This window comes from Engraulis encrasicolus, chromosome 16, assembly GCF_034702125.1.
Source record: "Engraulis encrasicolus isolate BLACKSEA-1 chromosome 16, IST_EnEncr_1.0, whole genome shotgun sequence".
Classification (NCBI taxonomy): Eukaryota; Metazoa; Chordata; class Actinopteri; order Clupeiformes; family Engraulidae; genus Engraulis; species Engraulis encrasicolus.
This window is the reverse complement of record NC_085872.1, coordinates 29,661,794-29,673,133: the sequence shown is the minus strand read 5'-3', so window position 1 is coordinate 29,673,133 and position 11,340 is coordinate 29,661,794. Positions and strand designations below refer to the sequence as shown.

The following is an 11,340-nucleotide window of genomic DNA, read 5'->3' as shown; positions in this document are numbered from 1 at the left end:
CCATTACTCGAGAGGGAAAAAAGGATCCAATGAATGGCTTCCTTCTGAAAACTAGACTGCCTGTGCAGTCGCCTTCGACTGCTTAAGGTATATCCCCGAAACGCGATGCTTCCAGTCCATCATTCCTACCACTCCCGTCCACCATTTCGTAAACGTATATGATACATACAGACGTGACATGACGTGCATAGGCTTAAAACCAAACGACTATTGTGAAAATGAAGCAAAAAATGGGGCAAATGGTAATACTGTTTTAATGGTTCAGTGGATATACCACATTAGGTACAGTGTAATAACCAATGTAACAATATTTAATACAATGTAATACCAGTGTAACACCGCCATTTTTTTTACTTACATCATGTGTTTGTGCGTAAGTGGTATTACATGGTATTGCATATTGTTACACTGGTATTACACTATATTACATGGTATTGCATACTGTTACACTCGTTATTACACTGTACCTGATATTGCATATTGTTACACTGGTATTACACTAGTATTACATGGTATTAAATATTGTTACATTGGTTATTACACTGTACCTAATATGGTAGATTCACTGAAATGGTGAACCATTAAAATAAGGTGTTACCGGGCAAATCAATCCACCCAGTCAGAAGTTATGGGCCAAATGAAAATTCTGCCATTTTGAAAGTGTTGTCTTCCAAATTCGAATCAGTTCATGAACCTACCCTAGAGCATTCACACACCAAATCTGGGACAAATCCATCCACCCGGTCAGAAGTTATGGACCAAACAAAAATTTGGCCATCTTGAATTCAGCCATCTTGAAAGTGTTGATCTCCCAACTCGAAGCAGTTCATGAACCTACCCTAGAGCATTCACACACCAAATCTGGAACAAATCCATCCACCCGGTCAGAAGTTATGGACCAAACAAAAATTCGGCCATCTTGAATTCAGCCATCTTGAAAGTGTTGACCTCCAAACTCGAATCAGTTCATGAACCTGCCCTCGAGCATTCACCCAAAAAATCTGGGACAAATCCAAACATCCGTTCAAAAGGTATCGCGTTAACACGAAAGACCTTACGCGGCGGCGGACGCGGCGGAGGCGGTGCACGCAAAACCATTACATCCCCGACGCTCCGCGTTTCGGGGATATAATAACACTGAGCATCACAATGACCCTGCTCAAACCGTCTGTGTCCTAGTCGCTTTCAGGTGAGGAGGAGGAAATTGCTGACGTTAACTCTCTGTCGGATGACACAACACCAAAACGATTCAGTAAGAACACAGCTGTAGTACAGTGGGCAAGGCCATCAGGGGCCTATACTACAAAGCTGGTTCAGGATAAGGTAAGGGTAAGTTAAGAGGTAAGTCATCTAATAGCAGAGCCTGAAGTCCTCATTTTCTTAAGAAAAGCTCTTCTATTAGATGATTTACCTCTTAACTCAACTTTAACTTTTCTTGAACCAGCTTTGTAGTATAGGCCAGGAAGCCAGGGAGTAAAGAGAAAGAAAGTCTAACAGTCTAATAACTAACAGTTGCTGTGTGCCACCACAGCCTGCAACTGTTGGGGAAGTAGTCAACATGTCAGTCAGTCGGACCTCGTTGTTGAGTCGTTCCCCCTGCTGTAAAGACCTTGGGCTGCCCACCCCTCACAACGTCCTGTGATGTGTAGGCACGGGTCATTCTCATGTTTGAGGGCCGCCTTCAGCACACACACATATTTCAGGATGACTTGAGCCACCCATCTTTAAATATACTCGGAGACATTAGGGGGGGAAGCACTTAACTCAAGTGTTACGCGGAGGTGCGACCGATGGTAGTAATTCACGGCTAAAATAAACATGTATATTTGGAAGCTAATTCCAAACACAATCTAGCTTCGGGAGAGAGTATCATTAGGAGTGCGTGGTGCCATCAGCAGAGGCAGGGTAATATTACTAATACACTTCCTTAGGGAGGAATTACTCAGGCCTCCCTTTTTCGCTGATGCTGCCTGCCATGCAGCCCAGTGGCAAGGCAGTGCCGTTATTAGAAAAGCACATGCAAATCGGTCACTTATTCATTCAAGTGGCACTCCAAAGTGCATAGAAAAACAAGAAATCTGGCTGCTGACATAAAAACGCAGCAATTATTTTTATTAAACCTTGGGAAAAAATCCATACAACCACTTTTTCCAGCCATCCCTTGGTTTAAGTCGAAACTTTCCATGTGCGACTCGACCACATCATTGCTTTCCAGAGGACTGGCAGCGCTGGGAAGGCGGGGAGGCCTCGGAGGAGAGGAGAGGAGAGCGGTACCTCTTGTTTCCTATCACCACCTCCAGCTCGTGGGGCAGCCAAATTTGGGCACCACAGCAAGCCGCGCCATGCCTACATCTAGACGATCGCCCTCGCTCCCTCAGCGCCTGCAGGCTGGGCACGAGGTCTCATCTCGTCTTCCAGCGCAGGGTAAAAAGTGTAGTAGGTCTCTCTAGAGCAAATCAAAAGTTCAAAAGCGTGCCTAGCCTAACCCAAGACAACACCTGCAGGTCTGCTGAGAAAAGTGAAAAGGGGGCATTCTGTTCTATGGCGTGTTCCATACTCTCCCCTTCCCTCATCAATTTCAATGAGATAGGTCCATTAATCTGACTTGCTGCTATATATATCTGAGTCTCTGCATTATTAATCCCGCCCCTGCCTGTATGTTAATATGAGTTATGGACCTCCTTAGGTGGAACATCAGTATTACGTCAGTGCCTGCTAAGGGGCAGAGAAAAATTGAGCGGAAATGACTAAGCCCATATGGCACTAGGTTTTTTTTAAAGCGCTGTAGGTATGAATAGTGCTTTGCAGTCTGGTGAGAAAATAGCTTGTGGCATTGAGATTTTTCATTATTTTGCTTGTCACAGAGTGTTCCCGGTCTGGCTCTGACACTGCTTTGGGCACAGATAACACTGCTGACACTGAGTATCGGAGAGCACATCTTAAGTGCTTATCACTATGCAGATATTTTAAAATGTGCGTTTTTACCCATTTACATATAAACACAGCATGTGGAAAAATAAAAGCACGCAATTGTGACAGGTGCTTTAAACTCCTAAAGGGATATTTTTCAAAACAGAGTCTTGAAAGAGGATTTCTCTGTTTACGTGTAAACGAGAGTCCAAAACTGCTCAGTTTTTTTAAAATATCCATATATAAACCTGAACGGTTTCTTAACTGCATGCTAGCTCTTAACATTACACAACAGCTTGCTGGCCAAGGTGCAAATTCTTAGAAATGGAGTCAATTTTCCTGCTTTGCAAACATTGTGGGGATCACCAAATGGGGAATCTAACGTTCTGTGTCAATGTGGGTTAGGGTCATATTGAATAATGTCCATCGATCAGCATCCATCAGCCGACAACATTACTATGTGACAGAAACACACACACGCACACAACAACAACAAAGCTAGTAGTTAGGTGGTGTGCTGTCATTTGGAAAACCAGAAGCCAGACAAGACATCACTTGATATAATGTGGGCCAAATCAGAAAGCAGTCACTACTATTCAACTTTTTCAAGCAAGCCAAACATTGACATTGGACAACACAGCACAGTTCCTTAATGTTTACTTGACACAAAAAAAACACATGGGGACAAGTATCAAGAAGCTGAAATAACACCACAAATGATTGATACACAGTTTATGAGTGGGATATGGCCTACTTGGTCACGTTTACACCAAGATCTAGGTGTCTGACATTGAACCATTTGCAGACTTGTTGCTTTGGAAAATAGTGCAGCCAAATACTTATCCAAGACCCAGGACAACCAGAAGCCCTAGTCCTAGAAAAGTGATCAATTTTTACAACCGGTCATATTGCTGGTGATGATGGAACGCTATGAACACAAACACCAATCCTCCCAACGGCTTCACCAGCAGAGATCACATGAGCAGGGATCTGCTACAGGGGCGTGTCGGCTAAGAGCAGCACCATGGGCTCTCTGCCTCTCCCTCCCTCCCTCTCTCTATCCATTGTGTTCAGTGGGATCTATCTATGACTAAAAAATGAGCCCGGTGTGGTGTGAAATAGCTGAGCAGTGCAGTTTGGGGAGGATGGCTGGGATCTGGTGGGACAAAAGGGGGGCATGTGGGGCACCCACAGCCCTGCCAGCAGCTCACCCCCCATTCACAATCGCCACTCATTCACAGGTGACAGACAGCAGCCAGGGCTGCCTGCAGCGGACACGATTATCAGTCTCTGACAAAGCCTATCTTTGTCCGCCTCTCATCTCTGGCTGAAGACAACGAGGGATGACAATCAGAGCAAAACTTTTAGGAAGAAGACATAAACTTCCCAAACTTTGACAGGATGAGTGATTTTAAACTCGCTGATCTTTTCTGTTGTTAATCACTGAACTTCGAATCTGTCAGCTATAAAACTTTGCAATATGATGGAAGGCATCGATGAAAAACAATCGTGATCATGGCTATCAATTACAAGCGGTCTGTAGTTTACTTGGTGCAACCAAAGTCTTCATGCACTGTCCCAAAACCAGCAACCTCACACCAACTGTAGTTTGGAAGACAGTCAATTGACCTAGACAGGTCAGTAAAGGTCAAGGTCCGGGGCACTCAGAAGTCTGTTTAAAAGTCTTTTAATGAGGCCTGGACATCAAGCCACTTAGTGAAGGTGTTGAGAGGGAGGTTTAGTGACATTCTAGTGAGCTGTGTGCATCCATTAGAATTGTACATCTGGGCCATACATTTAGTTGTTAAGGCATTTGTGACAGCTAATGTATAACCAAAAGTAGAATATTACCAGCACTGAAGAGCTTTTTTTCCCTTTAGAAAATCATTTAATTTCCATGGGGGAAAAATAAAAAAATAAATAAATCGCCCGTTTTCACATCAGCTGGCAGGGCAAACAACTAAGGACTGAGTCTAAGGTTTGAACTAAGTCAATGGTTTACAAAGACAAGCAAGCTCCAAGTAATTGAAAATAAGAAATGATAAATAAAAATGATTAAAAAAATAATTAAAAAAATACAACTTTCCAACTACTCCCATTTCTAGAAACACACAACAAACCACGAGACTTTGTAAGAACACAACTACATGACTACACAAGGAACGAAATGAACAGATCATTTTCTTCTGAGCAACATTTAGACCTGCTGAGAAGGCTAAGCAGACCCCTGACAGATCCCAGCTGGTCCATTGCTACATGCATACTGTAGGTACACGGGCACGCAAGCTCCACTTTGCACCACCAACAGATTAATGACGCGGACATAACGAGACGGTGTGGTTATGTGAAAGCATAACGTAGCCTATATGCTCTGTAAACACTGCACACCATTTGTGTTGGCAATTCCTCTGACCACAAAGGGAGCAAAATAGAAAAGAAAAATCAGTCAGTGCATTCCGTCTCCCGAGCGGGTGTAAAGCAGTGCGGGTGGCTGCACCCCATAGATAAGAGGCTCTCCAACTGGCCTATCTGAGCGCAGGACAAGGCCCAATGTTTGTCGCTCTCTGCAGAATGGCACGCAGGGCTCATTTGTCAACAGAGCTGGACACAGACAGGCCTGAAGTGTGGCCCCCTGGATGCCTTAATGCGGTGTGTGTGTGTGTGTGTGTGTGTGTGTGTGTGTGTGTGTGTGTGTGTGTGTGTGTGTGTGTGTGTGTGTGTGTGTGTTGTTGTCTCCCTCCCAAGAAGCAAGACAAGCTATCTGTAGCACAGACAGTGCAGCACTCTCTTCGCCTCACACACCACCCTGCACTTAGTGACTGGGTCAAAAACAATTCAATTGAAGGGGCATCTAAAGTAATAATGCTGCAAAAACAATACATTGCTGAGGAAAGGAAATCCTTTTAGAAATGGAATAGGCTAGTAACCGTGTGTCAATAACAATGTGTTAGTTATCACAAGACAAAACAAACCAAAAACAAATGGCCAAATATCTTATCAATAGTCTGAACTGGTTGATACATGAAAACTGTCTTTATCGCCTAGAACCTCTGTCCATTTGAGGATTTTCATTTCAGGACACCACAAAAAAATTGTCCTATTCTCTCATGTAGAGACCCGAGACCTACATTGAGTTGGGAGAAATGACCACTCTTCAGATAAGATAAAACTGCAGTTACTAGAGTCAAGAGCTCTAGCCTGCTGGGATACCTCTGTTATTGGTTGATGAATGACAGATCTATGCAGGTAGGTGTGTGTGCTGTGATATGACACTTCAGTGACGGGGGACTGAGTGAAACAGAAATCAAAGGCTATTATCTAAAGACTGTATTTCAAGTACTCATGGGAAATGGGTAAGAAGTAGTCTGGTTGGATTTGATTCTGAACACTACACACACAACCTATTTGGTGGTGCTACTGCATTCCTTCCAAGTTGCACAGTTATTCCCTGATGGCAAGACACCTTGAATACATGATTCCATGTGTGCACATCCTTTTGACATTGTGTATTCAAACTGTTGGCTTCGGCTTCGCCTTCGCTGACTTGCTCTGAGTTTGCTTACTGTAAGTGAGCCAAGACTGGACTACTTCTATAAAGCTGGATAACACCAATGTGCAATTGAAGGTGTCAAATGTAGTACTAAAGTTAGGTCACATCGAAATATAAATTTAGCCAATTCTTTATTTTAATTTAAACACATGACCTAATTCTAGACCAACGTGCAACTGTTTTTTAAATTGCAATACTGACCAATAACCAACATATGACTGAACAACTGTCCGGTTTCATGCAATCAACTGCCTATACGACATGGTTATTACGCAACAGCAGCTTATGCAAAGTGACATTTTTCCCATTGATGTATTTTAGCACCACCTCAGTCCTGCCCCCAGGAACAACTTCCTGTTCTTCTAAAGCATTGCAAGTTAATCATGACGTCACACAAGATGTGTCACTCAAAGTTAACCAATGCAGGTAATCACACATCATACAACACAAAATGGGTGTGGCTACCAGGTTAAACTTTTGAACTTGTGGCTAACAGCTCTCGATAAGTGTAGACTGACAGATGACTGAAAGATCTTACTCCACAATGGTTGAGAGACATCACACCTCTGCCCTTACAAACTTTTGGTTACAGTACACCTGGAAAACAAGAAAGTTATAGTTGCCCCCTTCAAAAATACCTGTTTTATGGCTACTCATGGTGTCTGACTCAAGTGCAAGCTAGACCAGTGTCCCTCCCTGCTACGCTCAATTTGTTAAAGTATAAAGTATAAAGTAAACAATATACAGTGAAACCTATACCTTACCTATAAAACCATCTAACGTGAATATATCACTTCCTTTTGCTTAAAATCCAAATGTAGCACATGTAAAGTACCACCCATTTATGCCACTACTGAGAAGGGCACTGCCAGAAGGGAGACTCCATGCAGCTATCGTGCCAGGGATTTAAAAAAAGGCCAAGGACATTGTCAAACCAATTATAGAGACAGCAAGCACATGAGGGGAGTTGAGAGCCTCACTTTGAGAAGAACATTTTTGCTTTGCCCCACCATACAGACAAAGGGGGCCGCTCCAAATGTTTGGAGTTGGGTTATCTTTACAGCTTTGGACTATGGCAACTCGTGTCGTGAAAGATACTATGGCTTTACAGCTCTCTCCTGCTTCACAAAGCCTCTAGCAAACGCCAAACCCCAACGGCTCGTGTGCAATCACAGCCCAGGATCTTCCAGAGTAGCAGGCAGACAGACCTAGTAAATCCCACCCCACTGTTTGCTCCATGCTTCACCTCTCTGTGCACACTCTTGTGTAGTGGATGGTGTTGTTTTCTTTATTAGTTCTCGCCACCTCGCAGCCTGTGGTGTTTTATTCTTTTGGCCATAAAGAATGGCTGGAAGGGAACACACACAAACAGTGAGCCCAGCGAGGCTGAGACAAGAGGTTATTTGATTAGCATGGAATTTTATTAAGTAGTGGGTGGAGTACCAGGGGTGGCGGTGCTCAGGCCCAAGCAAAGGCCTCCATTCATCGATCTGACGAGACTTCTGAAGGGAAAAAACAACACCCTTGTGTTCAGCTGCCTGCTATATAGTACCCACAGATCATTAGTATTCATGTTTGGGCTGTGCGTGCATGGTTAGGTGAGGGCCAGTTCCCAGGCAGAAGGAAGCGACAGATTCCACCACTAGTTAACATTGAAGCCTTTGAGAAGAAAATATGTACGGTAGCAGGAAATTGAGGAATAAAGTGGTTTTCTCTGTGTAAAATGCCATGTTAGAATTGTAATAACATTTGGCAGTTGCCTGGTATCTTGTATTCATAGTGCTGTTGAACTTGCTGATTCAAGTCAATTGCGTGAGCAGGGACTGGAATTGTGCCTGTGAACAAAGTATGAACTCAGTATTTTGCTGTGATATACATGTCACAAGAAGAAAACTGAAATGACATGCTGGATTCATCCTCTAGTCAGTGAAAGAGGGAAGTTTCATGAGAAATATACTAGGTCATGTACATCTCATCAGACTTCCAGAATCAAATGTGCCTTCCTTAGTTTCCATCTTCGCCTCCTCCCCCAATACACCACACTGACCTAGAGAGAAGGGACCATCTACGAACCTACACAATAACAAAAGGAAAAGCCATGGCCTGCAGCCATCATTATAGCAAATGGATAGACGCTAGTCTCCTTTATGAAACGGTAATTACACAGGTCAGAGTGGTTCACTGAGGAGATGCTATGCACAATCATCCCACTGGGACACAGATATCTACAACAACTCCAGAGCCACACAGCGAGCCGCTGCCTGTGGGGGAGGAGAGCGAGGGAGGTGGGAGATGCCTTGCATAATCCCTGCACCTCATGCACAAAACTGCAGCCCTGGAGGTGTGTGTGTGTGTGTGTGTGTGTGTGTGTGTGTGTGTGTGTGTGTGTGTGTGTGTGTGTGTGTGTGTGTGTGTGTGTGTGTGTGTGTGTATGTATGTGTGTGCTTGGATCGCGCTGCACATGGCAGCCTCCCCCTTGCAAGTCGCATCACGATGAGCAGTCAGAGCCACAGGAAGCGACGGAGGCAGATGCACGAGCAGGTGAATTGATGCAGATGAGAGGACAGGCTCGGGCATGCAGGGGAATGATACGGGTTGAAAGAACAGACCCCACTCCATCAGCTGCCCAAAAGAGTCCCAGCCCTTTAAAGTTATCAAATGCCATTGCTAACCCACAGAGTATGTTCCGTATGACTGGGCAAAGGAGGATAATTCACAGTTTCTCAGCTGTCTGCTCAATCAGGCTGAAGGGTATGGTTAGGCACTTCAATGGCTCTGTCTCTCTCTTTTGGTGTAGAATTAATTGGCCAAAAGGGGGGCACAAATAAAAATGACACACCTGATGTTAAGGATAAGCCTATGCCATTAAGTGTCCAAAATGAGAAACCCAAAGACGTGATCAACTAATGATGGACGAATAGATCTGACAGTCACATCCTTCACTACCAATCTTGTTGAGCGAAAGGATGTTGTAGCCAAAAACATAAATCACAGAATACTGATAAAAAGACGCAAAAGGTTAACATCAAGGATTTGATGGTGCATCTAGCACTACATTTGGAGTAACAATGATCTGCCAACGTCACATTTACTGCTTCCAAACGAAGCTGCTAAAAGTCTGGAGCTCTGACATTGAACTTGAGTTGGCTGAAAACGACCCTTCGACAAAAGAGACTTATCTTTTTCACTATTTCGTGTGAGAAGTAGCTACATGGGTTTGACAGAAAGTTCCAAAATTAGCCATCTAAACTAGAGCTAGCAGCACTGAAAACCCAGTGTGGGCAATCCTCGCCAGCGAGCTAGGTAGTTTGTGGACAAACGTTTGTCATCCACATTAGGTAGCAGGCTAACGCTAACTTATCCTTTCCTTGTAAGTAGTTTTTATGTGCCAATTAGCTCGTGTTAGCAAACGATTCAGTGAGCCATTCATCTGATTACATCTCTATGCAATATATTACATTTCTTTCCAATGCATTACAAATGTCTAGACTAAGACATACCTGGGACACAACATACATGGGAACAACAACATTCATAATGCTTACCAGTAAGCAGTCTGTGTTTATTTCCGATTTAGGGTCCTTCAACATCGCATCGATTTTCTCGAAACGAGCCGTTTCCTCCGAAGACATTTTGCTGTCAAACTGAGTTCCACGCCGGCGTTAGCAGTGATTAAAAATATTATGGCTAGCTTTGGGAGCTAGCTTACTGGTGAGCTGGTGAAACTTCTTCCTTCGCTTTGACTTCGTGAAGTTAACAGTAGTGGATGTGTGATCAATCAAGGGCTGTGTGTCTTTTCAGTTTTTCACACTCCCTGTAATGTACAAAAGAACACCGGGAGATCAAAACCCACATTTTAAGAAAAAAAGACTTGTTTCCGCAGAGTTGTCGTTGGTATCGCCAATGACAACTTCGCTAGCAAGCTAACAGGACAAAAAAGGAAAAGAAAAGTAGGTGCTAGCTAGCTGGCTAGCAGCAACAGATTATCAAGGCTCTCCAGACTGCCGCAGAGGGATCAAGCGGTGTGCAGGACAATTTAAACGAAAATGTTCTGGCCGTGTTCACACACGAAGCAGATAAAGTAGAAGTTACAAATGTGGCTTACGGGATGGTCACATTACTCCAAGCCAATGTCCATATTAGTGCCAGGCCCTGCCAAAAAAACGACAAACGAGTCTGACAGCTGCAAAGTAGAAGTGGTGAAAAATAACTTCGCCTTCCAAAATTCGATCACTTTAAAACACGGTCTCCTGAAAAAGCTCCATTGCAGCCCGTCTGTCTTTTTTGTAGCATCTTCGCACACAACAACTATTCTAACGAATGCAAAATATATGTCTACTATTTCAAATACAGATTTATTTCAGGCGGTGTTATTTTTCGAAAAACAAACTGTGCCCGATTTTCTCGCACTGCCTGGCCAACATGTCCGCCTTCCTGTTCAAATACCCCGGAGAATCAACTTCAAAATTCAGCTCAGTGCGCATGTGTCCATGTCTACAGAGGCGCGTTCGGGACGACTCTCGCAAGGGCGCGCCTGGTGTTGTAGGCTAAATAATTTAAACGTCGTTTTGCTGAAGATTATTAGCATACATGCTGGTTAATAAAACATACTCTGAAATATAGACGTGGTTGTGACATGTTCACTAAAATAATAACATGTCAACACTGTCAGATATTATGGAGGCTGCGGAGTGAACTAGAGGGGGTTATCCGAAAACGTTGACCATGACCACACAAACACATTATAGGCTACCTCAAGGTGAAAACACCATAAAAAATCAAGTGTGTTTCTTTTTCGTCGTCTTCATTTTATCAGATCGGGCTTGGAGAGACAGCCGAGTCCATTTCCATCAGATTTCAGAGAGAGAGAGAGAGAGAGA

General features: G+C 43.7%; 1 protein-coding gene across 3 annotated transcripts in view; it reads right to left on the bottom strand.

Annotated features, from left to right (window-relative positions):
• The window catches only part of rock1 (Rho-associated, coiled-coil containing protein kinase 1), a 61,291-nt gene extending 50,400 nt beyond the window's left edge, over positions 1–10,891 (bottom strand). For 2 of the 3 annotated variants that reach the window (XM_063219330.1, XM_063219328.1), the window contains exon 1: positions 10,006–10,891. In XM_063219330.1, coding sequence (XP_063075400.1) covers positions 10,006–10,092 — 87 coding nt within the window. In that variant the 5' untranslated portion in view covers positions 10,093–10,891. The remainder of the gene's footprint in view (positions 1–10,005) is intronic. The other variant, XM_063219329.1, reaches the window with a different exon arrangement.
• Between the last annotated feature and the right edge of the window lie 449 nt (positions 10,892–11,340).